The sequence below is a fragment of the Rana temporaria genome, unplaced genomic scaffold, assembly GCF_905171775.1.
Source record: "Rana temporaria unplaced genomic scaffold, aRanTem1.1, whole genome shotgun sequence".
NCBI classification, from domain to species: domain Eukaryota; kingdom Metazoa; phylum Chordata; class Amphibia; order Anura; family Ranidae; genus Rana; species Rana temporaria.
In genome coordinates this window covers 3,960-31,604 of record NW_024404715.1, presented here as the reverse complement: position 1 = coordinate 31,604, position 27,645 = coordinate 3,960, and the positions used below count along the sequence as shown (strand labels likewise).

General features: G+C 57.3%; 1 protein-coding gene across 1 annotated transcript; it reads left to right on the top strand.

The window, feature by feature from the left end:
• Positions 1-7,715: 7,715 nt before the first annotated feature.
• LOC120923202 (cAMP-dependent protein kinase type I-alpha regulatory subunit) lies at positions 7,716-27,354 on the top strand. Its single transcript, XM_040334914.1, has 8 exons — positions 7,716-7,833; positions 18,666-18,727; positions 18,836-18,882; positions 19,354-19,512; positions 19,598-19,658; positions 23,146-23,267; positions 26,651-26,732; positions 26,823-27,354. Exons 1-8 carry the CDS (start codon positions 7,766-7,768, stop codon positions 26,993-26,995), a joined length of 774 nt encoding a protein of 257 aa, XP_040190848.1. The 5' UTR covers positions 7,716-7,765; the 3' UTR covers positions 26,996-27,354.
• Positions 27,355-27,645: the final 291 nt, after the last annotated feature.

The window sequence follows — 27,645 nt, the reverse complement described above, 5'->3', positions numbered from 1 at the left end:
TCAAAAGGGTAAAAAACCGACAAATCTCATGGATTGGGAGAATAAACTTCTGTAAAATGGTCCTATTGCCAAAAATCGTATACAAATTTCAAATGATTCCCATGGCCCTTCCAAAGCCGCTTCTTAATATGTTAAAAAAACTTATCATGAATTACATATGGAATTTTAAGAAGCATAGAATCTCCCTACAGACTCTAAAACAACCAAAAAACAAGGGGGGACTCGCAGTGCCGGACATAAAAAAATATTATGAAGCAGTAGTGGTATCCCGAGTAGTAGAGTGGGCCAGAGTCAACAAAGAAAAAAGGTGGGTCAGTCTAGAGAGCGCACTATCTAAGGTGAGATTAGACATGATAATATGGAATCCCCCTAGACACAGAAAATTTAGCACGAAAATACATGCAATAACAAAAAATGCACTAAAAATTTGGGAAACGGTAAATAAAAAAATGGATAGTAAGTTTAACTCTCCCCTTATAGCACTAAAAAATAACGAATACTTTGCACCAGGGAAAACACAAGTGGGAGGGAACTGGATAAAGAACGACACAGCACGATTAAGAGATGTAATTAAAGATGGACACTTGATAACATATGAAGAGTTAAAACTGAAAGAAACCTTGATGGAAATTAATGAGTGGAGATATCAACAACTCAGTCGGTTTGTTCAGAAATTACCATCCCCATTGAGAACAGGGGAACAGCTAACGGAAATGGAAAAATTATGTATAACGGAAAACGCCAAAAATATATAAGATACTACTGCAGACCGACGAGAGGGAGATACCCCCATTCATTGAAAAATGGGAAAAGGAACTTAAATCACAGCACGACAGGACCCAACTACAGAAAATGTTGAAACTGACACACTCCTCAGCAGTAGATAGCCGAACGGCAGAAACGAACTATAAATGTATGGCCAGATGGTATATAACCCCTAATAAATTAAGCAAATTTAAAGAGGACCAATCCGAAAACTGCTGGAGAGGCTGCGAGACCCTAGGAACCATGGCACATCTATGGTGGGAATGCCCTAAAGTAAAGACTTTCTGGGAGAAGATCTTCAAGTATATAGAAGAGATAACAAAAAATAAAATAAAAAAAGATCCCTGGACGGTTTTATTCCACGGAGGCGATATAGGCATAAGAAGATACAAGGAATCAATGGTGCCACACTTACTGAACGCGGCAAAAAGGTTAATCCCCAGAAGATGGCAAGAGACAGAATGCCCCATGATGTGGGAGTGGATTGACGCTGTTGAAGAGACATACAGGATGGAAGATCTAAGGAATGGGCTGGAGGGGAACGATATAAGTAAAAGTAAAAAATGGGATGATTGGAGAGAATTTAAGAGGTCATGGAGCTATGCCGAAAATCTGAGGGCTGGTACAGAAATCCCTGATAAAACCCTATAAAGTGGCCATATCTGGTGAGGAGGGGGGGGGGAAATAGGGAGGGAGGGAGGGAAGGGGAAAGTCAATAGAAAAATATATTGTGTTTGTATTCATAATAAAGTAAAAAAAAAAAAAAAAAATTTACATAAATAAAACAAGAAAATAACAAATAAAAACAAGAAACTAAAAAAAAAAAAAAAATGAGTACAAAACAAATTAAAAGCATCCCTTTACTAATGATGTAAAACCAAATAGAGACGCTATGTGGGCTGGCAAAAACGAAAGCTGAGCGCTCTAAAGAAACTCTAGGAGGCGGAACCTGAAGTAAAGGGAAAAAAAAAAGGAATCCAGTCTGGTGCTTGGGAACCGGGACCGAGGCCGTTAGTCTCTTCCCTCCCACCTAATTGGCTGATGGACATATATTTTCAGTCCAGTGCGTGACCAGGTACGCTTCCTGATGACGCAATATACGAAACGTACGTCGAGGCGGAACCTGGTCACGAACTCCCGGTCCAGCTGGTTTCTGGTGGTGGAGCGCACGCCAGACCTTCCAGCGACGGGGGCCACCTCTTCTTCCGGATACACGCTCAGCCCCCCCCCCCCTCAGTGCCGGGATTCAGGCACCGCAAATAGTAAGGAGCCAATCGGCACTTTTGTTTTTAAGCTTCTTTTAATAAAACAGAATTCCACTATTGTGGTCCTTCCTCTTTCTCATCCTACACCCCCCCCCCCATGGTTCTGGAATATGGAAATGGAGCAATACACTTTGTGATAACGAGCTGCAACTCGCCTCTAACGACTGTTGGTGCCACCCTTATCCTGAGCCCGTCGGGTGCCACCCTTATCCTGAGCCCATCGGGTGCCACCCTTATCCTGAGCCCGTCGGGTGTTGTAGCGGGGGAAGGTGGACACGTTACACAGCGGATTTGTTTGCAGCACGCAATAATATATTTATTTCTTCTCCCGAGGATTGGTGGAATCGCCGGGATATTACATTATCACTATATGGACTGATTTCTCTTCATGTGACTCTTGCAAGTCGTCTTCTACGCATCGATTTACGTCTTTTACACTTTATGGAGGATTTTCAGCATCACTTTACCATTTTCATTTAGCGCCCCCTACCCCCCTTTTTTGCCAATGCCAAGCTGCTGCTAACAAAGCAAACAGAATATTGGCATTAAAAAGGGGATGAACTCCAGAGATAAAAGGAGAATTCTCCCCTCTACAAGACTCTGATCCGGCCGCACCTGGAGTATGCTGTCCAGTTCTGGGCTCCAGTCCTCAGGAAGGATGTACTGGAAATGGAGAGAGTACAAAGGAGGACAACAAAGCTAATAAAGGGTCTGGAGGAGGAATGGAGGATATTAGTGACGAGGAAAGGTGGTCCTCTCTGGAGAAGAGGCGGGGGAGGGGAGATGATTTCCGGACTGGGGGCCCCACAATAGGGGGAAGGGAGTTTAATAATAAGACGCGGGGCCACTCATTAATATTAGAAGAAAAGAGGCTTAACCTTTTAAACTACGTAGAGCAGGCATGTCCAAAGTCCAGCCCGCGGGCCAATCGCGTGCAGCGTTCCGGTTTTGAACGGCCCGCCGAGTATTTAGACATATATATATTTTGTGGCCCCCCCGGCGATCTCCCAGCGCCGGGGCCACAAAAGATGTATATGCCTTGGAACGGGACAGGGAGGAGGCAGGACAAGCGCCGCCGTACACACAGGAGTATTTCCTGTTTACAGGCGGCCACTGTAATAGGAAGTCCTGCGCTGCCATTGGACGACTGTTCCGTCCATTAAAGCGGAGGTTCACCCGCACATGACCCCTTTTCCCCCTAGATGGAGGCTCGTTGTGTCTAGGGGAATCGGCTAGATCCGTACTTACCCTGTTTCGAGATGCATCTTCTCCGTCGCTTCCGGGTACGGGTCTTCGGGAGCGGGCGTTCCTTCTTGATTGACAGTCTTCCGAGAGGCTTCCGACGGTCGCATCCATCGCGTCACGATTTTCCGAAAGAAGCCGAACGTCGGTGCGCAGTATAGAGCCGCCCCGACGTTCGGCTTCTTTCGGCTACTCGTGACGCGATGGATGCGACCGTCGGAAGCCTCTCGGAAGACTGTCAATCAAGAAGGAACGCCCGCTCCCGAAGACCCGTACCCGGAAGCGACGGAGAGGATGCATCCCGAAAACGGTAAGTACGGATCATATTTTAAAACAACTATCCGATTCCCCTAGACAAAACGAGCAGGAAGCTAAGGGGAGAAGAGGAAAAAATCATCATTGGGTGAACTCCCGCTTTAAAGGAGGCGGTACTTTCTATTAAAGAGGCCGCCCGTAAACAGAAGATTCTCCTGTAATTAATTTTTGGCGCTCGTGGGTGCGTTCCTGGCAATGGCGGGTGCGTTCCTGGCAATGGCGGGTGCGTTCCTGGCAATGGCGGGTGCGTTCCTGGCAATGGCGGGTGCGTTCCTGGCAATGGCGGGTGCATTCCTGGCAATGGCGGGTGCGTTCCTGGCGATGGTGACGCTACATTCCGGGCAATGGCGGGTGCGTTCCTGGCAATGGTGACGCTACATTCCTGGCAATGGCGGGTGCATTCCTGGCAATGGTGGGTGCGTTCCTGGCAATGGTGGGTGCGTTCCTGGCAATGGTGACGCTACATTCCGGGCAATGGCGGGTGCGTTCCTGGCAATGGTGACGCTACGTTCCTGGCAATGGCGACGCTACATTCCTGGCAATGGCGGGGCGTTCCTGGCAATGGTGATGCTGTGTTCCTGGCAGTGGCGGGTGCGTTCCTGGCAATGGTGACGCTACATTCCTGGCAATGGTGACGCTGTGTTCCTGGCAATGGCGGGGCGTTCCTGGCAATGGTGACGCTACATTCCTGGCAATGGTGACGCTGTGTTCCTGGCAATGGCGGGTGCGTTCCTGGCAATGGTGACGCTACATTCCTGGCAATGGTGACGCTGTGTTCCTGGCAATGGCGGGTGCGTTCCTGGCAATGGTGACGCTGTGTTCCTGGCAATGGCGGGTGCGTTCCTGGCAATGGTGACGCTACATTCCTGGCAATGGTGACGCTGTGTTCCTGGCAATGGCGGGGCGTTCCTGGCAATGGCGGTGCGTTCCTGGCAATGGCGGGTGCGTTCCTGGCAATGGTGACGCTGTGTTCCTGGCAATGGTGACGCTGCGTTCCTGGCAATGGTGACGCTGTGTTCCTGGCAATGGCGGGTGCGTTCCTGGCAATGGTGACGCTACATTCCTGGCAATGGCGGGTGCGTTCCTGGCAATGGTGACGCTACATTCCGGGCAATGGCGGGTGCATTCCTGGCAATGGTGACGCTACATTCCTGGCAATGGCGGATGCGTTCCTGGCAATGGTGACGCTGCGTTCCTGGCAATGGCGGGTGCGTTCCTGGCAATGGTGACGCTGCGTTCCTGGCAATGGCGGGTGCGTTCCTGGCAATGGTGACGCTGCGTTCCTGGCAATGGTGACGCTGTGTTCTTGGCAATGGCGACGCTACATTCCTGGCAATGGCGGGTGCGTTCCTGGCAATGGCGGGTGCGTTCCTGGCAATGGCGGGTGCGTTCCTGGCAATGGTGACGCTACGTTCCTGGCAATGGTGGGTGCGTTCCTGGCAATGGTGGGTGCGTTCCTGGCAATGGTGACGCTACATTCCTGGCAATGGCGGGTGCGTTCCTGACAATGGTGACGCTACATTCCTGGCAATGGCGGGTGCGTTCCTGGCAATGGCGGGTGCGTTCCTGACAATGGTGACGCGCGTTCCTGGCAATGGTGACGCTACATTCCTGGCAATGGCGGGTACGTTCCTGGCAATGGCGGGTACATTCCTGGCAATGGCGGGTGCATTCCTGGCAATGGTGACGCTACATTCCTGGCAATGGCGGGTGCGTTCCTGGCAATGGTGACGCTACGTTCCTGGCAATGGCGGGTACGTTCCTGGCAATGGTGACGCTACATTCCTGGCAATGGCGGGGCGTTCCTGGCAATGGCGGGTGCGTTCCTGGCAATGGCGGGTGCGTTCCTGGCAATGGTGACGCTGCGTTCCTGGCAATGGCGGGGCGTTCCTGGCAATGGTGACGCTACGTTCCTGGCAATGGCGGGGGCGTTCCTGGCAATGGTGACGCTACATTCCTGGCAATGGCGGGGCGTTCCTGGCAATGGCGGGTGCGTTCCTGGCAATGGCGGGTGCGTTCCTGGCAATGGTGACGCTGCGTTCCTGGCAATGGCGGGGCGTTCCTGGCAATGGTGACGCTGCGTTCCTGGCAATGGCGACGCTACATTCCTGGCAATGGCGGGGCGTTCCTGGCAATGGTGACGCTGCGTTCCTGGCAATGGTGACGCTGCGTTCCTGGCAATGGTGACGCTACATTCCTGGCAATGGCGGGTGCGTTCCTGGCAATGGTGACGCTGCGTTCCTGGGGTGTGGTTGGGGGGGCTCAGGAAATCCCGGGGTGTGGTTGGGGGGAGGGGGGCTCAGGAAATCCCGGGGTGTGGTTGGGGGGAGGGGGGCTCAGGAAATCCCGGGGTGTGGTTGGGGGGAGGGGGGGCTCAGGAAATCCCGGGATATCGGGGTGTGGTTGGGGGGAGGGGGCTTAGGAAATCCCGGGGTGTGGTTGGGGGGCTCAGGAAATCCCGGGGTGTGGTTGGGGGGCTCAGGAAATCCCGGGGTGTGGTTGGGGGGCTCAGGAAATCCCGGGGTGTGGTTGGGGGGAGGGGGGCTCAGGAAATCCCGGGATGTGGTTGGGGGGCTCAGGAAATCCCGGAGTGTGGTTGGGGGAGGGGGGCTCAGGAAGTCCCGGGATGTGGTTGGGGGGAGGGGGGCTCAGGAAGTCCCGGGGTGGGGTTGGGGGGCTCAGGAAGTCCCGGGATATCGGGGTGTGGTTGGGGGGAGGGGGCTCAGGAAGTCCCGGGGTGTGGTTGAGGGGGAGGGGGGGCTCAGGAAATCCCGGGATATCGGGGTGTGGTTGGGGGGAGGGGGGCTCAGGAAGTCCCGGGGTGTGGTTGGGGGAGGGGGGCTCAGGAAATCCCGGGATATCGGGGTGTGGTTGGGGGGAGGGGGCTCAGGAAGTCCCGGGGTGTGGTTGGGGGGAGGGGGGCTCTGGAAATCCCGGGATGTGGTTGGGGGAGGGGGGCTCAGGAAGTCCCGGGATATCGGGGTGTGGTTGGGGGGAGGGGGGCTCAGGAAGTCCCGGGGTGGGGTTGGGGGGCTCAGGAAGTCCCGGGATATCGGGGTGTGGTTGGGGGGAGGGGGCTCAGGAAGTCCCGGGGTGTGGTTGAGGGGGAGGGGGGGCTCAGGAAATCCCGGGATATCGGGGTGTGGTTGGGGGGCTCAGGAAGTCCCGGGTGTGGTTGGGGGGAGGGGGGCTCAGGAAGTCCCGGGGTGTGGTTGGGGGGAGGGGGGCTCAGGAAATCCCGGGATATCGGGGTGTGGTTGGGGGGAGGGGGCTCAGGAAGTCCCGGGGTGTGGTTGGGGGAGGGGGGCTCTGGAAATCCCGGGATGTGGTTGGGGGAGGGGGGCTCAGGAAGTCCCGGGGTGTGGTTGGGGGAGGGGGGCTCAGGAAGTCCCGGGATATTGGGGGGAGGGGGGCTCTGGAAATCCCGGGATGTGGTTGGGGGAGGGGGGCTCAGGAAGTCCCGGGATATCGGGGTGTGGTTGGGGGGAGGGGGCTCAGGAAGTCCCGGGGTGTGGTTGGGGGGAGGGGGCTCAGGAAGTCCCGGGGTGTGGTTGGGGGGAGGGGGGCTCTGGAAATCCCGGGATGTGGTTGGGGGAGGGGGGCTCAGGAAGTCCCGGGGTGTGGTTGGGGGAGGGGGGCTCAGGAAGTCCCGGGATATTGGGGGGAGGGGGCTCAGGAAGTCCCGGGGTGTGGTTGGGGGGAGGGGGGCTCTGGAAATCCCGGGATGTGGTTGGGGGAGGGGGGCTCAGGAAGTCCCGGGGTGTGGTTGGGGGGGAGGGGGGGCTCTGGAAATCCCGGGATGTGGTTGGGGGAGGGGGGCTCAGGAAGTCCCGGGATATCGGGGTGTGGTTGGGGGGAGGGGGCTCAGGAAGTCCCGGGGTGTGGTTGGGGGGAGGGGGCTCAGGAAGTCCCGGGGTGTGGTTGGGGGGAGGGGGGCTCTGGAAATCCCGGGATGTGGTTGGGGGAGGGGGGCTCAGGAAGTCCCGGGATATTGGGGGGAGGGGGCTCAGGAAGTCCCGGGGTGTGGTTGGGGGGAGGGGGGCTCTGGAAATCCCGGGATGTGGTTGGGGGAGGGGGGCTCAGGAAGTCCCGGGGTGTGGTTGGGGGTGACTCGCTACTGAACTCTGATTTGAATGTGTTTTGGTCTCTTGTAGGTCATTCCCAAAGACTACAAAACAATGGCGGCTCTGGCCAAGGCAATCGAGAAGAACGTTCTGTTCGCTCATCTGGATGATAACGAGAGAAGGTGAGAAGATCCCCTGACCCTTCATTATGGGGGGTCCACCCCCTCCCCCGACCCTTCATTATGGGGGGTCCACCCTCTCCCCCGACCCTTCATTATGGGGGGTCCACCCTCTCCCCCGACCCTTCATTATGGGGGGTCCACCCATCCCCCGACCCTTCATTATGGGGGGGTCCACCCATCCCCCGACCCTTCATTATGGGGGGGTCCACCCACCCTCCCCCGACCCTTCATTATGGGGGGGGTATTATACAGAGGGGGAGGGGAAATACAGATTGTCTCCCCTGCAGATCGTTACATAGAAATGAAGGGTCTATAATTTCTCTCATAGGAGACAGAAGATCAACCAAAACTCCAGAGAGATCACATAATACAAATGTTATACATGGAGGAGAATAAGTATTTGACCCCCTTAGTAGTTGGGGGAGGTTCCTTAGTAGTTGGGGGAGGTTCCTTAGTAGTTGGGGGAGGTTCCTTAGTAGTTGGGGGAGGTTCCTTGTTGGGAAGCACAGAGGTCAGACGTTTCTTGTAGTTGGGGGGAGGTTACTTAGTAGTTGGGGGAGGTTCCTTAGTAGTTGGGGGAGGTTCCTTAGTAGTTGGGGAAGGTTCCTTGTTGGGAAGCACAGAGGTCAGACGTTTCTTGTAGTTGGGGGAGGTCCCTTAGTAGCTGGGGGAGGTCCCTTGTTGGGAAGCACAGAGGTCAGACGTTTCTTGTAGTTGGCGGAGGTCCCTTAGTAGTTGGGGGAGGTCCCTTAGAAGTTGGGGGAGGTCCCTTGTTGGGAAGCACAGAGGTCAGACGTTTCTTGTAGTTGGGGGAGGTCCCTTAGTAGTTGGGGGAGGTCCCTTAGTAGTTGGGGGAGGTCCCTTGTTGGGAAGCACAGAGGTCAGACGTTTCTTGTAGTTGGGGGAGGTCCCTTAGTAGTTGGGGGAGGTCCCTTGTTGGGAAGCACAGAGGTCAGACGTTTCTTGTAGTTGGCGGAGGTCCCTTAGTAGTTGGGGGAGGTCCCTTGTTGGGAAGCACAGAGGTCAGACGTTTCTTGTAGTTGGGGGAGGTCCCTTAGTAGTTGGGGGAGGTCCCTTAGTAGTTGGGGGAGGTCCCTTGTTGGTAAGCACAGAGGTCAGACGTTTCTTGTAGTTGGGGGAGGTCCCTTAGTAGTTGGGGGAGGTCCCTTGTTGGGAAGCACAGAGGTCAGACGTTTCTTGTAGTTGGCGGAGGTCCCTTAGTAGTTGGGGGAGGTCCCTTAGAAGTTGGGGGAGGTCCCTTGTTGGGAAGCACAGAGGTCAGACGTTTCTTGTAGTTGGGGAGGTCCCTTAGTAGTTGGGGGAGGGTCCTTAGTAGTTGGGGGAGGTTCCTTGTTGGGAAGCACAGAGGTCAGACGTTTCTTGTAGTTGGGGGAGGTCCCTTAGTAGTTGGGGAGGTCCCTTAGTAGTTGGGGGAGGTCCCTTGTTGGGAAGCACAGAGGTCAGACGTTTCTTGTAGTTGGGGGAGGTCCCTTAGTAGCTGGGGGAGGTCCCTTGTTGGGAAGCACAGAGGTCAGACGTTTCTTGTAGTTGGGGAGGTCCCTTAGTAGTTGGGGGAGGGTCCTTAGTAGTTGGGGGAGGTCCCTTGTTGGGAAGCACAGAGGTCAGACGTTTCTTGTAGTTGGGGGAGGTCCCTTAGTAGTTGGGGGAGGTCCCTTAGTAGTTGGGGGAGGTCCCTTGTTGGGAAGCACAGAGGTCAGACGTTTCTTGTAGTTGGGGGAGGTCCCTTAGTAGTTGGGGGAGGTCCCTTGTTGGGAAGCACAGAGGTCAGACGTTTCTTGTAGTTGGCGGAGGTCCCTTAGTAGTTGGGGGAGGTCCCTTAGAAGTTGGGGGAGGTCCCTTGTTGGGAAGCACAGAGGTCAGACGTTTCTTGTAGTTGGGGGAGGTCCCTTAGTAGTTGGGGGAGGTTCCTTAGTAGTTGGGGAAGGCCCCTTAGTAGTTGGGGGAGGGTCCTTAGTAGTTGGGGGAGGTTCCTTGTTGGGAAGCACAGAGGTCAGACGTTTCTTGTAGTTGGGGGAGGTCCCTTAGTAGTTGGGGGAGGTCCCTTAGTAGTTGGGGGAGGTCCCTTGTTGGGAAGCACAGAGGTCAGACGTTTCTTGTAGTTGGGGGAGGTCCCTTAGTAGCTGGGGGAGGTCCCTTGTTGGGAAGCACAGAGGTCAGACGTTTCTTGTAGTTGGGGAGGTCCCTTAGTAGTTGGGGGAGGGTCCTTAGTAGTTGGGGGAGGTCCCTTGTTGGGAAGCACAGAGGTCAGACGTTTCTTGTAGTTGGGGAGGTCCCTTAGTAGTTGGGGGAGGGTCCTTAGTAGTTGGGGGAGGTTCCTTGTTGGGAAGCACAGAGGTCAGACGTTTCTTGTAGTTGGTGATCAGGACTCCACACATCTCAGGAGGGATTTTCTCTAAATCCTTAAAGTGGATTATTATTATTATTATTATTTATTATAAATTTTTTATTTTTTTTGATTAAGGGTTCCACCTTGTACAGTGTAGGATTTCATGTCATCTGTGCCCAGTTTTGCCACAAAGAGTTATTCAGCTCTGAGCAATCCTCTTATCTTTTTTTCAGTGAGATAAAACCGGACAGAGAAATAGGAGCCGGTTCCCCCCCCCCCCTCTCTAGGAGCTGCTTCCTCCCCCCCCCTTAGGAGCTGCTTCCTTCTTGAGCCCCTCCCTTGTTGCCTTGGCCGTGTGTTTTGGGTAGAAGGTTCTTATAACGGCATACAAAAAACAGAAAGCAGATCGCGCTAATATATATGACAAGCTATCTGCAAAGCAACTAATATCAAAATAAATGGCACCATATGCAGTATGCTGTGACATATGTATCAGTGAAAAATATATATAGTACTTTAGTGAAAAACAACATAAAACTCTTGAGGAAAAAAAGTATATAACAAATATTTAGTGAATAAGTCTTATAAGTGAGCAAAAAGTCCACCATGAAGAAGATTGATAATAAAGATGTCCCCAGTGCAGGATCAATGAAAAGGTGATGAGAAAGGCACTTCCACCAAAGACACACTCTGCCTCTTACCGAAATGTATTGGTCTCTGTTCTCTGCCTCTTACCGAAATGTATTGGTCTCTGTTCTCTGCCTCTTACCGAAATGTATTGGTCTCTGTTTAAGGAGACCAAATACAGCATGTAATGATGTGATTCAAACAGGTGTTCCCACTCAGAGCGCTCAAAAACAATCGATCATCTCAGCCACCCAAGGTACTTATATGCAATACAAGAGTAAAATCCTCGCGTTTATATAAGAATAAAAGGGTATTCACTTACATCAAATTCAATCAGTCAAGGCATCCAGTAAACATCAAGCCGGCCAGCTCTAAAACAAACGCCCGTATCTCCCGGGTTCAATCACAATGCGCAGTGACGTCAGAACGTCGCCTCCCTACGTTTCGTCTCGAAGGGACGTGGTCACGGGATACAGGCGGCGTTCTGAATCACCGCATTTATATAAAAGTCACATGATGCAGCCTCGATGTGGATCGCACTCCGCTGTACTCCCACCATCTTAACTGCTGGAAAAAGCGCTGTGTACAAAGGGAATTGAGCACTAGCGCAACATTGCCAGATGTATGGAAAAGGGCAAACTGATCCAAAAAACGGCCAATAACATTAAAATATTTTTCTCCCTTTGAGCGTTATTGTACCCAAGGTATCAACCTCCGCCTAATGAATAATAAACGAAGGGAGTGGATAAAAACAATTATGTTTATTATTTATTAATAAAAAATGAATGAAAAATATGTATAAAAAACATTTAAACCCCATCGTCTCTGACCAGAACCAATGGTCACCCGGTGATGGCTAGAAAGTGCGCAAATGCCTCTCTTGCATTCCACTTGTCGGCCATAACTGCTCATGGCAAACACATAGGGGTAGATTCAGGTACATTTGCGCTTTTTTTGCGGAGGCGCAGGGCAACGTTTTTGCCCTGCGCCCCCGCAAATTTACTGCGCTGCCCATGATTCACGGAGCAGTAGCTCCGTAAATTGCGTGTGCGCTCCGGCAAAATGCCCGGCGTAAGCGCGCAATATTTAAATGATCCCGTAGGGGGCGGGAACCATTTAAATTAGGCGCGTTCCCGCGCCGATCGTAGAGCGCGTGCTCCGTCGGGAAACTTTCCCGACGTGCATTGCGGCAAATGACGTCGCAAGGACGTCATTTGCGTCAAAGTGAACGCGAATGGCGTCCAGCGCCATTCACGAATCACTTACGCAAACTACGTAAATTTGAAATTTCGCGACGCGGGAACGACGGGAATACATACGGAAACGACGTAAACTGCGTACGCAGGGCTCGCGCAACGTTGTGAATCGGCGTTAGTATGCAATTTGCGTACTATACGCTGAGCACAACGGGAACGCCACCTAGCAGCCATCGCAAGAATGCAGCCTATGATATGCGGGCATAAGAGCCTTATGCCGCGCATATCTTAGGCTGCAGTCGGCGTAACGAGGTTCCTGAATCGGGAGCATTCGTTACGCCGGGGCAAGTAAGCAATTGCGCTGTGTAACCTATGGTTACACAGGCGTAATTGCTTCTTGAATCCAGGCCATAAAGAATAACTAAAACTGTATGGATAGGAGGACTCCTCATCCAAGGGCTGGAGAAGACCTGCGGCAGCCCCAGGAGCCTCACTGTATGGACAGGAGGACTCCTCATCCAAGGGCTGGAGAAGACCTGCGGCAACCCCAGGAGCCTCACTGTATGGACAGGAGGACTCCTCATCCAAGGGCTGGAGAAGACCTGCGGCAGCCCCAGGAGCCTCACTGTATGGACAGGAGGACTCCTCATCCAAGGGCTGGAGAAGACCTGCGGCAGCCCCAGGAGCCTCACTGTATGGACAGGAGGACTCCTCATCCAAGGGCTGGAGAAGACCTGCGGCAGCCCCAGGAACCTCACTGTATGGACAGGAGGACTCCTCATCCAAGGGCTGGAGAAGACCTGCGGCAACCCCAGGATCCTCACTGTATGGGCAGGAGGACTCCTCATCCAAGGGCTGGAGAAGACCTGCGGCAGCCCCAGGAGCCTCACTGTATGGGCAGGAGGACTCCTCATCCAAGGGCTGGAGAAGACCTGCGGCAGCCCCAGGAGCCTCACTGTATGGGCAGGAGGACTCCTCATCCAAGGGCTGGAGAAGACCTGCGGCAGCCCCAGGAGCCTCACTGTATGGGCAGGAGGACTCCTCATCCAAGGGCTGGAGAAGACCTGCGGCAGCCCCAGGAGCCTCACTGTATGGGCAGGAGGACTCCTCATCCAAGGGCTGGAGAAGACCTGCGGCAGCCCCAGGAGCCTCACTGTATGGGCAGGAGGACTCCTCATCCAAGGGCTGGAGAAGACCTGCGGCAGCCCCAGGAGCCTCACTGTATGGACAGGAGGACTCCTCATCCAAGGGCTGGAGAAGACCTGCGGCAGCCCCAGGAGCCTCACTGTATGGGCAGGAGGACTCCTCATCCAAGGGCTGGAGAAGACCTGCGGCAGCCCCAGGAGCCTCACTGTATGGGCAGGAGGACTCCTCATCCAAGGGCTGGAGAAGACCTGCGGCAGCCCCAGGAGCCTCACTGTATGGACAGGAGGACTCCTCATCCAAGGGCTGGAGAAGACCTGCGGCAGCCCCAGGAGCCTCACTGTATGGGCAGGAGGACTCCTCATCCAAGGGCTGGAGAAGACCTGCGGCAGCCCCAGGAGCCTCACTGTATGGACAGGAGGACTCCTCATCCAAGGGCTGGAGAAGACCTGCGGCAGCCCCAGGAGCCTCACTGTATGGACAGGAGGACTCCTCATCCAAGGGCTGGAGAAGACCTGCGGCAGCCCCAGGAGCCTCACTGTATGGGCAGGAGGACTCCTCATCCAAGGGCTGGAGAAGACCTGCGGCAGCCCCAGGAGCCTCACTGTATGGGCAGGAGGACTCCTCATCCAAGGGCTAGAGAAGACCTGCGGCAGCCCCAGGAGCCTCACTCTATGGGCAGGAGGACTCCTCATCCAAGGGCTAGAGAAGACCTGCGGCAGCCCCAGGAGCCTCACTCTATGGGCAGGAGGACTCCTCATCCAAGGGCTGGAGAAGACCTGCGGCAACCCCAGGAGCCTCACTGTATGGGCAGGAGGACTCCTCATCCAAGGGCTGGAGAAGACCTGCGGCAGCCCCAGGAGCCTCACTGTATGGGCAGGAGGACTCCTCATCCAAGGGCTGGAGAAGACCTGCGGCAGCCCCAGGAGCCTCACTGTATGGGCAGGAGGACTCCTCATCCAAGGGCTGGAGAAGACCTGCGGCAGCCCCAGGAGCCTCACTGTATGGGCAGGAGGACTCCTCATCCAAGGGCTGGAGAAGACCTGCGGCAGCCCCAGGAGCCTCACTGTATGGGCAGGAGGACTCCTCATCCAAGGGCTGGAGAAGACCTGCGGCAGCCCCAGGAGCCTCACTGTATGGGCAGGAGGACTCCTCATCCAAGGGCTGGAGAAGACCTGCGGCAGCCCCAGGAGCCTCACTGTATGGGCAGGAGGACTCCTCATCCAAGGGCTGAAGAAGACCTGCGGCAGCCCCAGGAGCCTCACTGTATGGGCAGGAGGACTCCTCATCCAAGGGCTGGAGAAGACCTGCGGCAGCCCCAGGAGCCTCACTGTATGGGCAGGAGGACTCCTCATCCAAGGGCTGGAGAAGACCTGCGGCAACCCCAGGAGCCTCACTGTATGGGCAGGAGGACTCCTCATCCAAGGGCTGGAGAAGACCTGCGGCAGCCCCAGGAGCCTCACTGTATGGGCAGGAGGACTCCTCATCCAAGGGCTGGAGAAGACCTGCGGCAACCCCAGGAGCCTCACTGTATGGGCAGGAGGACTCCTCATCCAAGGGCTGAAGAAGACCTGCGGCAGCCCCAGGAGCCTCACTGTATGGGCAGGAGGACTCCTCATCCAAGGGCTGGAGAAGACCTGCGGCAACCCCAGGAGCCTCACTGTATGGGCAGGAGGACTCCTCATCCAAGGGCTGGAGAAGACCTGCGGCAACCCACAAGGCGCCTGCAACAAGGTACATATAAATACACTCCTCAGCTAAAATAAATTAGGTAGACAGAATATAAAGCAAATTCATATATTGACAAGTTGATTCTAAACCCAACCGGTCAATAGAAGAGTGATTCATTCAATGTGGGAACACAGACTGTTAAGGGGGTAATAAGTCTGCTACTTTCATGTAAACTAACCTTAGTCTGGCTCCTAAAGACCTTCCATTGTGTGATGCTAATTGACACTGTATTGTGTGAAGTTCTATTGATGATAACGTGTGTTGTGAGTTAGCACAGTCTAAAGGTCAGATGTTTACTAAATAAATGTGTATTGGAGGCTCGTTGGTATCCATTGTATGATGTTGTGGGTGGAGTTGTGTCATTGTATGATGTTGTGGGTGGAGTGGGTCATTGTCCATCTGATTACTGCAAGTATTCTTTTTGGTGTATCTAAGAAGCCTGGTTTTCCCATTAAAGTGTCTATTCGTTTGGAACCAGAGAACAGAGCTGTGTGCCTCGTTTCTGGGGAATCTGTATGGGTCGTGTTCGTCTGCTGGATTGTGGAGTGTCGATAAGCTGTCGTGGGTTGGTGGAATGGAATATTGTAAACGGCGTTAACCCCTGACCGTTACAGTTCTCCTCCAAGATCTTACAATACACGGCCCCGCCCAGAGTATCGTAGTAGATGAGGTTGAATACAGACAAATCCCTGTATGTTGTGTTCCTTAAGATGCACATCCAAGAGTCTCTTAAAACTATCCATACTCCTCGCTGCCAACACCAATTGTGGAAGAGAGTTCCACATCCTTATTGCCCTGACAGTGAGGAACCCCCTGTGTAGTTTAAGGTTATATCACTTCTCCAATCTCATTGTGTGGCTCCTCGAGACGGAATCGATTTTTTCCTTTGCTGGGGGTCACCATTGAGATATTTGTAAATCTCTTCTCCAGCGAGAATAGATTTTGTGTTTCCTCATAATTTATATCCTCTGGACCCTTTATTCTCTTTGTTGTCCTTCTTTGGACTCTCTCCAGTTCCAGTACATCCTTCCTGAGGACTGGTGCCCACAACTGCACGGCATACTCCAGGTGCGGCCGGACCAGACTTTTATAAAGTGGTGGGATTATCGTTCTATCTCTGAAGTATATCCCCTTCTCCATTCTTTGTTTCCCCCCCCCCCCGATGCTTCTCCATCCTTGGCCTCCCCCCGATGCTTCTCCATCCTTGGCCTCCCCCCCCCCCCCCCGATGCTTCTCCATCCTTGGCCTCCCCCCCGATGCTTCTCCATCCCTGGCCTCCCCCCCCCCCCCGATGCTTCTCCATCCTTGGCCTCCCCCCCGATGCTTCTCCATCCCTGGCCTCCCCTCAATGCTTCTCCATCTTTGGGGCCCCCCCCCCCCGATGCTTCTCCATCCTTGGGGGGGGGGGCCCCCCCCGATGCTTCTCCATCCTTGGGGGGGGCCCCCCCCCCCCCCCCGATGCTTCTCCATCCCTGGCCTCCCCCCGATGCTTCTCCATCCTTGGCCTCCCCTCAATGCTTCTCCATCCTTGGGCCCCCCCCCCCGATGCTTCTCCATCCTTGGGGGGGGGCCCCCCCCCGATGCTTCTCCATCCTTGGGGGGGGCCCCCCCCCCCGATGCTTCTCCATCCTTGGCCTTCCCCCCAGATGCTTCTCCATCCTTGGCCTCCCCCCTGATGCTTCTCCATCCTTGGCCTCCCCCCAGATGTTCTCCCCCAATCAGTAGGTTACCTTTTATGTTTTTTGCCCCAAGTGCACTACTTTACATTTCTCCTCATTTGCCATGTAGTTGGGGTGGACCTCCCCCTCCCCCCCCCATTATTTTATTCAGGTCTTTCTGTAAAATTTCTACATTTTTGGATATAGTCCCTGATCATCCCCTCCAATAATTTACCAACTAGTGATGTTAGGCTGACTGGCCTGTAGTTCCCCGGGATCAATGGTCTGACTATAACCGGACTGAGTTCTCTGAGAACTCTCGGGTGTAATCCATCCAGTGATTTATTTGTATGAAGTTTATCTAGTCTTTCCTTCACTCCGGACTCTGCTACCACGAGGGTGTGTCCTGTGATGTGTCACTAACAATACTATTGGTCGGTATCCCCCTCCTCTTCCTGTGTGAAGACTGAGGAGAAGAAGGTGGTATTTAGTACAGTTGCCTTCTCTGTGTCATCCGTAACCATCCCCCTCCCCCCATCCTCATACCCGGGGGGGGGGGGGGGGCATGGAAGGTCCTCAGTGTACCCGGGGGGGCATGGAAGGTCCTCGGTGTACCCGGAGGGGGGGCGGTCATGGAAGGTCCTCGGTGTACCCGGAGGGGGGGGCGGGCATGGAAGGTCCTCGGTGTACTCGGGGGGGGCGGTCATGGAAGGTCCTCGTTGTACTCGGGGGGGGGGGGGGTCATGGAAGGTCCGCGGTGTACCCGGGGGGGGGGGGGCATGGAAGGTCCTCGGTGTACCCGGGGGGGGGGGCATGGAAGGTCCTCGGTGTACCCCGAGGGGGGGCGTCATGGAAGGTCCTCTGTGTACCCGGGGGGGGCGGCGGCCATGGAAGGTCCTCTGTGTACCCGGAGGGGGGGGCGGTCATGGAAGGAGCATGGAAGGTCCTCGGTGTACCCGGGGGGTGGGGTCATGGAAGGTCCTCGGTGTACCCGGGGTGGGGGTCATTGATGGAAGGTCCTCGGTGTACCCGCGGGGGGGGTCATGGAAGGTCCTCGGTGTACCCTGGGGGGGGGCATGGAAGGTCCTCGGTGTACCCGGGGGGGCATGGAAGGTCCTCTGTGTACCCGGAGGGGGGGGGCATGGAAGGTCCTCGGTGTACCCGGGGGGGGGCATGGAAGGTCCTCGGTGTACCCGGGGGGGGTGGTCATGGAAGGTCCTCGGTGTACCCGGGGGGGGCATGGAAGGTCCTCGGTGTACCCGGGGGGGGGGGCATGGAAGGTCCTCGGTGTACCTGGGGGGGTGGTCATGGAACGTCTTTGGTGTACCCGGGGGGGGCATGGAAGGTCCTCGGTGTACCCGGGGGGGGGGGGCATGGAAGGTCCTCGGTGTACCCAGGGGGGGCATGGAAGGTCCTCGGTGTACTCGGGGGGGGGGCATGGAAGGTCCTCGGTGTACCCGGAGGGGGGGGGCATGGAAGGTCCTCGGTGTACCGGGGGGGGGGGGGCATGGAAGGTCCTCGGTGTACCGGGGGGGGGGGGGCATGGAAGGTCCTCGGTGTACCCGGGGGGGGGGCATGGAAGGTCCTCGGTGTACCGGGGGGGGGGGGCATGGAAGGTCCTCGGTGTACCCGGGGGGGGGGGTCATGGAACGTCTTTGGTGTACCCGGGGGGGGGGGGCATGGAAGGTCCTCGGTGTACCCGGGGGGGGGGGGCATGGAAGGTCCTCGGTGTACCCGGGGGGGGGGCAGGGAAGGGCCTCGGTGTACCGGGGGGGGGGGGTCATGGAAGGTCCTCGGTGTACGGGGGGGGGGGTCATGGAACGTCTTTGGTGTACCCGGGGGGGGGGGGCATGGAAGGTCCTCGGTGTACCCGGGGGGGGGGGGCATGGAAGGTCCTCGGTGTACCCGGAGGGGGGGGGCATGGAAGGTCCTCGGTGTACCCGGGGGGGGGTCATGGAACGTCTTTGGTGTACCCGGGGGGGGGGGCATGGAAGGTCCTCGGTGTACCCGGGGGGGGGGGGCATGGAAGGTCCTCGGTGTACCCGGGGGGGGGGCATGGAAGGTCCTCGGTGTACCGGGGGGGGGGGGCATGGAAGGTCCTCGGTGTACATAATGTTTTCTCTCTTCCAGTGATATCTTCGATGCGATGTTCTCTGTCACCTACATCGCCGGGGAAACGGTCATACAGCAAGGTGAGTGTGATTGGTTCTTCTCTCCGGGGGGAGGAGTCAGTGATGGGGAAGATCGGGGAGGTTCCCCGGCGGCCATTGTAACCGTTTTGTGTTTTTTTTTTCTTGCAGGTGATGAAGGTGATAACTTCTACGTGATCGACCAGGGGGAGATGGATGTGAGTATCCCCGATCTTCCAGGTGTATGGGGGAGGTGTATTCCCGATCTTCCAGGTGTATGGGGGAGGTGTACTGAGTCTTCCAGGTCTATGGGGGAGGTGTATTCCCGATCTTCCAGGTGTATGGGGGAGGTGTACTGAGTCTTCCAGGTCTATGGGGGAGGTGTATTCCCGATCTTCCAGGTGTATGGGGGAGGTGTATTGAGTCTTCCAGGTGTATGGGGGAGGTGTACTGAGTATCCCGATCTTCCAGGTGTATGGGGGAGGTGTATTGAGTCTTCCAGGTGTATGGGGGAGGTGTACTGAGTCTTCCAGGTCTATGGGGGAGGTGTATTCCCGATCTTCCAGGTGTATGGGGGAGGTGTATGGGGGAGGTGTACTGAGTATCCCCGATCTTCCAGGTGTATGGGGGAGGTGTATTGAGTCTTCCAGGTGTATGGGGGAGGTGTACTGAGTATCTCGATCTTCCAGGTGTATGTGAATAACGAGTGGATGACGAGCATCGGGGAGGGCGGGAGTTTCGGAGAATTGGCTCTGATTTATGGAACACCGAGAGCCGCCACCGTGAGAGCCAAAACCAACGTGAAGTTGTGGGGAATTGACCGGGACAGTTACCGGAGGATCCTCATGGTAAATATCCGCACCGTGGGGGGCAAATAATGGGGTCCACCCAACGCCACACACCTGACCCCTCCCCCCCCCGCTTCTCTTTCAGGGGAGCACGCTGCGCAAGCGCAAGATGTACGAAGAATTCCTCACCAAAGTCTCCATCCTAGGTGAGTGCTTGGCTCCTCCCCATGGGCAGTACTTCTCTTCCTGGTGGGTGTGACCTATTTCCGGACCTCATAGTTTACTCATAAGACCCGCCCATTCCTGGGATCTGCAATGCATGTGATTGGTCGTTCCCTTCTGTGATCGGCCGTCCCCTCCTGTGTCACAAGCCGTGATTGGCCGTCCCCTCCTGTGTCACAAGCCGTGATTGGCCGTCCCCTCCTGTGTCACAAGCCCTGATCGGCCGTCCCCTCCTGTGTCACAAGCCGTGATCGGCCGTCCCCTCCTGTGTCACAAGCCGTGATTGGCCGTCCCCTCCTGTGTCACAAGCCGTGATCGGCCGTCCCCTCCTGTGTCACAAGCCGTGATCGGCCGTCCCCTCCTGTGTCACAAGCCATGATCGGCCGTCCCCTCCTGTGTCACAAGCCGTGATCGGCCGTCCCCTCCTGTGTCACAAGCCGTGATCGGCCGTCCCCTCCTGTGTCACAAGCCATGATCGGCCGTCCCCTCCTGTGTCACAAGCCGTCCCCTCCTGTGTCACAAGCCGTGATCGGCCGTCCCCTCCTGTGTCACAAGCCGTGATCGGCCGTCCCCTCCTGTGTCACAAGCAGTGATCGGCCGTCCCCTCCTGTGTCACAAGCCGTCCCCTCCTGTGTCACAAGCCGTGATCGGCCGTCCCCTCCTGTGTCACAAGCCGTGATCGGCCGTCCCCTCCTGTGTCACAAGCCGTGATTGGCCGTCCCCTCCTGTGTCACAAGCCGTGATCGGCCGTCCCCTCCTACTTCTCAAGCCGCGATCGGCCGTCCCCTCCTGTGTCACAAGCCGTGATCGGCCGTCCCCTCCTGTGTCACAAGCCGTGATCGGCCGTCCTCTCCTGTGTCACAAGCCGTGATCGGCCGTCCCCTCCTGTGTCACAAGCCGTGATCGGCCGTCCCCTCCTGTGTCACAAGCCGTGATCGGCCGTCCCCTCCTACTTCTCAAGCCGCGATCGGCCGTCCCCTCCTGTGTCACAAGCCGTGATCGGCCGTCCCCTCCTGTGTCACAAGCCGTGATCGGCCGTCCCCTCCTGTGTCACAAGCCATGATCGGCCGTCCCCTCCTGTGTCACAAGCCGTGATCGGCCGTCCCCTCCTGTGTCACAAGCCGTGATCGGCCGTCCCCTCCTGTGTCACAAGCCATGATCGGCCGTCCCCTCCTGTGTGACAAGCCGTGATCGGCCGTCCCCTCCTGTGTGACAAGCCGTGATCGGCCGTCCCCTCCTGTGTGACAAGCCGTGATCGGCCGTCCCCTCCTGTGTCACAAGCCGTGATCGGCCATCCCCTCCTGTGTCACAAGCCGTGATCGGCCGTCCCCTCCTGTGTCACAAGCCGTGATCGGCCGTCCCCTCCTGTGTCACAAGCCGTGATTGGCCGTCCCCTCCTGTGTCACAAGCCGTGATCGGCCATCCCCTCCTGTGTCACAAGCCGTGATCGGCCGTCCCCTCCTGTGTCACAAGCCGTGATCGGCCGTCCCCTCCTGTGTCACAAGCCGTGATTGGCCGTCCCCTCCTGTGTCACAAGCCGTGATCGGCCGTCCCCTCCTGTGTCACAAGCCGTGATCGGCCGTCCCCTCCTGTGTCACAAGCCGTGATCGGCCGTCCCCTCCTGTGTCACAAGCCGTGATCGGCCGTCCTCTCCTGTGTCACAAGCCGTGATCGGCCATCCCCTCCTGTGTCACAAGCCGTGATCGGCCGTCCTCTCCTGTGTCACAAGCCGTGATCGGCCGTCCCCTCCTGTGTCACAAGCCGTGATCGGCCGTCCTCTCCTGTGTCACAAGCCGTGATCGGCCGTCCCCTCCTGTGTCACAAGCCGTGATCGGCCATCCCCTCCTGTGTCACAAGCCGTGATCGGCCGTCCCCTCCTGTGTCACAAGCCGTGATCGGCCGTCCCCTCCTGTGTCACAAGCCGTGATCGGCCGTCCCCTCCTGTGTCACAAGCCGTGATCGGCCGTCCCCTCCTGTGTCACAAGCCGTGATCGGCCGTCCCCTCCTGTGTCACAAGCCGTGATCGGCCGTCCTCTCCTGTGTCACAAGCCGTGATCGGCCATCCCCTCCTGTGTCACAAGCCGTGATTGGCCGTCCCCTCCTGTGTCACAAGCCGTGATCGGCCGTCCCCTCCTACTTCTCAAGCCGTGATTGGCCGTCCCCTCCTGTGTCACAAGCCGTGATCGGCCGTCCCCTCCTGTGTCACAAGCCGTGATTGGCCGTCCCCTCCTGTGTCACAAGCCGTGATTGGCCGTCCCCTCCTGTGTCACAAGCCGTGATTGGCCGTCCCCTCCCGTGTCACAAGCCGTGATCGGCCGTCCCCTCCTGTGTCACAAGCCGTGATTGGCCGTCCCCTCCTGTGTCACAAGCCGTGATTGGCCGTCCCCTCCTGTGTCACAAGCCGTGATTGGCCGTCCCCTCCTGTGTCACAAGCCGTGATCGGCCGTCCCCTCCTGTGTCACAAGCCGTCCCCTCCTGTGTCACAAGCCGTGATTGGCCGTCCCCTCCTGTGTCACAAGCCGTGATCGGCCGTCCCCTCCTGTGTCACAAGCCGTGATTGGCCGTCCCCTCCTACTTCTCAAGCCGTGATTGGCCGTCCCCTCCTGTGTCACAAGCCGTGATCGGCCGTCCCCTCCTGTGTCACAAGCCGTGATCGGCCGTCCCCTCCTGTGTCACAAGCCGTGATCGGCCGTCCCCTCCTGTGTCACAAGCCGTGATCGGCCGTCCTCTCCTGTGTCACAAGCCGTGATTGGCCGTCCCCTCCTGTGTCACAAGCCGTGATTGGCCGTCCCCTCCTGTGTCACAAGCCGTGATCGGCCGTCCCCTCCTGTGTCACAAGCCGTGATCGGCCGTCCCCTCCTGTGTCACAAGCCGTGATCGGCCGGCCCCTCCTGTGTCACAAGCCGTGATCGGCCATCCCCTCCTGTGTCACAAGCCGTGATTGGCCGTCCCCTCCTGTGTCACAAGCCGTGATCGGCCGTCCCCTCCTACTTCTCAAGCCGTGATTGGCCGTCCCCTCCTGTGTCACAAGCCGTGATCGGCCGTCCCCTCCTGTGTCACAAGCTGTAATTGGCCGTCCCCTCCTGTGTCACAAGCCGTGATTGGCCGTCCCCTCCTGTGTCACAAGCCGTGATTGGCCGTCCCCTCCCGTGTCACAAGCCGTGATCGGCCGTCCCCTCCTGTGTCACAAGCCGTGATTGGCCGTCCCCTCCTGTGTCACAAGCCGTGATTGGCCGTCCCCTCCTGTGTCACAAGCCGTGATTGGCCGTCCCCTCCTGTGTCACAAGCCGTGATCGGCCGTCCCCTCCTGTGTCACAAGCCGTCCCCTCCTGTGTCACAAGCCGTGATTGGCCGTCCCCTCCTGTGTCACAAGCCGTGATCGGCCGTCCCCTCCTGTGTCACAAGCCGTGATTGGCCGTCCCCTCCTACTTCTCAAGCCGTGATTGGCTGACGCGTTTCTCTTCCCTGCAGAGTCCTTGGACAAGTGGGAACGGCTGACGGTGGCGGACGCTCTGGAGCCGGTTCAGTTTGAAGACGGACAGAAGATTGTGGTGCAGGGGGAGCCTGGGGACGAGTTCTTCATCATTCTGGAGGTGAGGCATTATTGGGGGGCTCTTTTCTTTAGGGGGGGATGCTTTTTGTTTTGGGGTGTGGGGAGGGCTCCTGTGTTGGGGGGGGTCTCCTGTGTTGGGGTGTCTCCTGTGTTGGGGGGGGTCTCCTGTGTTGGGGGGTCTCCTGTGTTGGGGGGTCTCCTGTGTTGGGGGGTCTCCTGTGTTGGGGGGTCTCCTGATTTGGGGGGGGTCTCCTGTTTTGGGGTGCTGGGGATTCCTTCAGGTGTAACATTTCCCGGTGGTCTCCTCAGGGTACTGCGGCCGTTGGGGTGTTGGGTCTCCTGTGTTGGGGTGTCTCCTGTTTTGGGGTGTGTTGGGGTGTCTCCTGTGTTGGGGGGTCTCCTGATTTGGGGGGGTCTCCTGTTTTGGGGTGCTGGGGATTCCTTCAGGTGTAACATTTCCCGGTGGTCTCCTCAGGGTACTGCGGCCGTTGGGTCTCCTGTGTTGGGGTGTCTCCTGTGTTGGGGGGGGTCTCCTGATTTGGGGGGTCTCCTGTTTTGGGGTGCTGGGGGAATCCTTCAGGTGTAACATTTCCCGGTGGTCTCCTCAGGGTACTGCGGCCGTTGGGGGGGGGGGGTCTCCTGTGTTGGGGGGGTCTCCTGTGTTGGGGTGTCTCCTGTTTTGGGGGGGGTCTCCTGTTTTGGGGTGCTGGGGATTCCTTCAGGTGTAACATTTCCCGGTGGTCTCCTCAGGGTACTGCGGCCGTTGGGTCTCCTGTGTTGGGGTGTCTCCTGTTTTGGGGTGTGTTGGGGGGTCTCCTGATTTGGGGGGGTCTCCTGATTTGGGGGGGGGGTCTCCTGTTTTGGGGTGCTGGGGATTCCTTCAGGTGTAACATTTCCCGGTGGTCTCCTCAGGGTACTGCGGCCGTTGGGGTGTTGGGTCTCCTGTGTTGGGGTGTCTCCTGTTTTGGGGTGTGTTGGGGGGTCTCCTGATTTGGGGGGGTCTCCTGTTTTGGGGGGGGTCTCCTGTTTTGGGGTGCTGGGGATTCCTTCAGGTGTAACATTTCCCGGTGGTCTCCTCAGGGTACTGCGGCCGTTGGGGTGTTGGGTCTCCTGTGTTGGGGTGTCTCCTGTTTTGGGGTGTGTTGGGGGGTCTCCTGATTTAGGGGGGGGTCTCCTGTTTTGGGGTGTGTTGGGGTGTTGGGTCTCCTGTGTTGGGGTGTCTCCTGTTTTGGGGTGTGTTGGGGTGTCTCCTGTGTTGGGGGGTCTCCTGATTTGGGGGGGGTCTCCTGTTTTGGGGTGCTGGGGATTCCTTCAGGTGTAACATTTCCCGGTGGTCTCCTCAGGGTACTGCGGCCGTTGGGGGGGGGGGGTCTCCTGTGTTGGGGTGTCTCCTGTGTTGGGGGGTCTCCTGTTTTGGGGGGGGGTCTCCTGTTTTGGGGTGCTGGGGATTCCTTCAGGTGTAACATTTCCCGGTGGTCTCCTCAGGGTACTGCGGCCGTTGGGGTGTTGGGTCTCCTGTGTTGGGGTGTCTCCTGTGTTGGGGGGTCTCCTGATTTGGGGGGGGGTCTCCTGTTTTGGGGTGCTGGGGATTCCTTCAGGTGTAACATTTCCCGGTGGTCTCCTCAGGGTACTGCGGCCGTTGGGGTGTTGGGTCTCCTGTGTTGGGGTGTCTCCTGTTTTGGGGTGTGTTGGGGGGTCTCCTGATTTGGGGGGGGTCTCCTGTTTTGGGGTGCTGGGGATTCCTTCAGGTGTAACATTTCCCGGTGGTCCCCTCAGGGTACTGCGGCCGTTGGGGTGTTGGGTCTCCTGTGTTGGGGTGTCTCCTGTTTTGGGGTGTGTTGGGGGGTCTCCTGTTTTGGGGGGGGTCTCCTGTTTTGGGGTGCTGGGGATTCCTTCAGGTGTAACATTTCCCGGTGGTCCCCTCAGGGTACTGCGGCCGTTGGGGTGTTGGGTCTCCTGTGTTGGGGTGTCTCCTGTTTTGGGGTGTGTTGGGGTGTCTCCTGTGTTGGGGGGTCTCCTGATTTGGGGGGGGTCTCCTGTTTTGGGGTGCTGGGGATTCCTTCAGGTGTAACATTTCCCGGTGGTCTCCTCAGGGTACTGCGGCCGTTGGGGTGTTGGGTCTCCTGTGTTGGGGGGTCTCCTGATTTGGGGTGCTGGGGATTCCTTCAGGTGTAACATTTCCCGGTGGTCTCCTCAGGGTACTGCGGCCGTTGGGGTGTTGGGTCTCCTGTGTTGGGGTGTCTCCTGTTTTGGGGTGTGTTGGGGTGTCTCCTGTGTTGGGGGGTCTCCTGATTTGGGGGGGGTCTCCTGTTTTGGGGTGCTGGGGAATCCTTCAGGTGTAACATTTTCCGGTGGTCTCCTCAGGGTACTGCGGCCGTTGGGGTGTTGGGTCTCCTGTGTTGGGGTGTTTCCTGTTTTGGGGTGTGTTGGGGGGTCTCCTGATTTGGGGGGGGTCTCCTGTTTTGGGGTGTGTTGGGGTGTCTCCTGTTTTGGGGTGTCTCCTGTGTTGGGGGGTCTCCTGTGTTGGGGGGTCTCCTGTGTTGGGGGGTCTCCTGTGTTGGGGGGTCTCCTGTGTTGGGGGGTCTCCTGTTTTGGGGTGCTGGGGATTCCTTCAGGTGTAACATTTCCCGGTGGTCTCCTCAGGGTACTGCGGCCGTTGGGGTGTTGGGGGGGGGGGGTCTCCTGTGTTGGGGGGGTCTCCTGTTTTGGGGTGCTGGGGATTCCTTCAGGTGTAACATTTCCCGGTGGTCTCCTCAGGGTACTGCGGCCGTTGGGGTGTGTTGGGGGGTCTCCTGATTTGGGGGGGTCTCCTGTTTTGGGGTGCTGGGGATTCCTTCAGGTGTAACATTTCCCGGTGGTCTCCTCAGGGTACTGCGGCCGTTGGGGTGTGTTGGGGGGTCTCCTGATTTGGGGGGGTCTCCTGTTTTGGGGTGCTGGGGATTCCTTCAGGTGTAACATTTCCCGGTGGTCTCCTCAGGGTACTGCGGCCGTTGGGGTGTGTTGGGGGGTCTCCTGATTTGGGGGGGGTCTCCTGTTTTGGGGTGCTGGGGAATCCTCCAGGTGTAACATTTCCCGGTGGTCTCCTCAGGGTACTGCGGCCGTTGGGGTGTTGGGGGGGGGGGGTCTCCTGTGTTGGGGGGGTCTCCTGTTTTGGGGTGCTGGGGATTCCTTCAGGTGTAACATTTCCCGGTGGTCTCCTCAGGGTACTGCGGCCGTTGGGGTGTGTTGGGGGGTCTCCTGATTTGGGGGGGTCTCCTGTTTTGGGGTGCTGGGGATTCCTTCAGGTGTAACATTTCCCGGTGGTCTCCTCAGGGTACTGCGGCCGTTGGGGTGTGTTGGGGGGTCTCCTGATTTGGGGGGGGTCTCCTGTTTTGGGGTGCTGGGGAATCCTCCAGGTGTAACATTTCCCGGTGGTCTCCTCAGGGTACTGCGGCCGTGCTCCAGCGCCGCTCGGAGAACGAGGAGTTTGTGGAAGTCGGCCGGCTGGGTCCTTCAGATTATTTTGGTGAGTTGATTTGATTGGCTGGTTCCCATGACATGTCTCCTCCCCCCTGATTGAAGCCCCTCCCTTCACTGACCTTGCTCTTCCTTCCAGGTGAGATTGCCCTTCTGATGAATCGGCCCCGAGCAGCCACTGTGGTGGCCCGTGGGCCCCTGAAATGTGTGAAGTTGGACCGCCCCCGCTTTGAACGGGTCCTGGGGCCCTGCTCCGACATCCTGAAGAGGAACATCCAGCAGTACAACAGCTTTGTGTCATTGTCCGTCTAGGGCCCCGCCGTCCCTCCACCACTGCACCGCTTTACCACGCCGCCACCATCCCCCACACCCACAGAGGGGCATTGTGGGTAGTCTGCTTGCAGTCACATTTCTCTCACTTTGGCCCCCGGCTGACTCCATATTGCTGCACGCAAGGAAAGTGCTGTGACCGCTTGTGTGTGCGGCTCGTGTGATTGGGTGTTGTAGCGAGAGCGGGGGATCGCTTCTTCTACACCGGGGGGGGGGGGGGGGGAGGCTTTTTTTATTGGACGATGTTTGTATTACTTGTGTAGCTTCTGTCCTGTCTGTCTTCTATTTTCCGATGGATGGTAGATGGGGGGGCCACAGAGAGGCCACGGGGGGGTGGGGAACAGAGAGGCCACGGGGGGGTGGGGAACAGAGAGGCCACGGGGGGGTGGGGAACAGAGAGGCCACAGGGGGGGCCACAGAGAGGCCACAGGGGGGGCCACAGAGAGGCCACGGGGGGTCGGTGGATTTCAGATCTCATAGATCAGGGTGGGTGGGGGGGAGTCAATGGATGGTAGATTTGAAGGGGGGGGGGAGAGCGCTGCCTGTGGTTGGTGGACTTCCAGTATCATGGTACAGGTGGGGGAGGGGAGTCTACAAACTGTTCCCAGCAGCTGCCGTGGTTGGTGGATTTC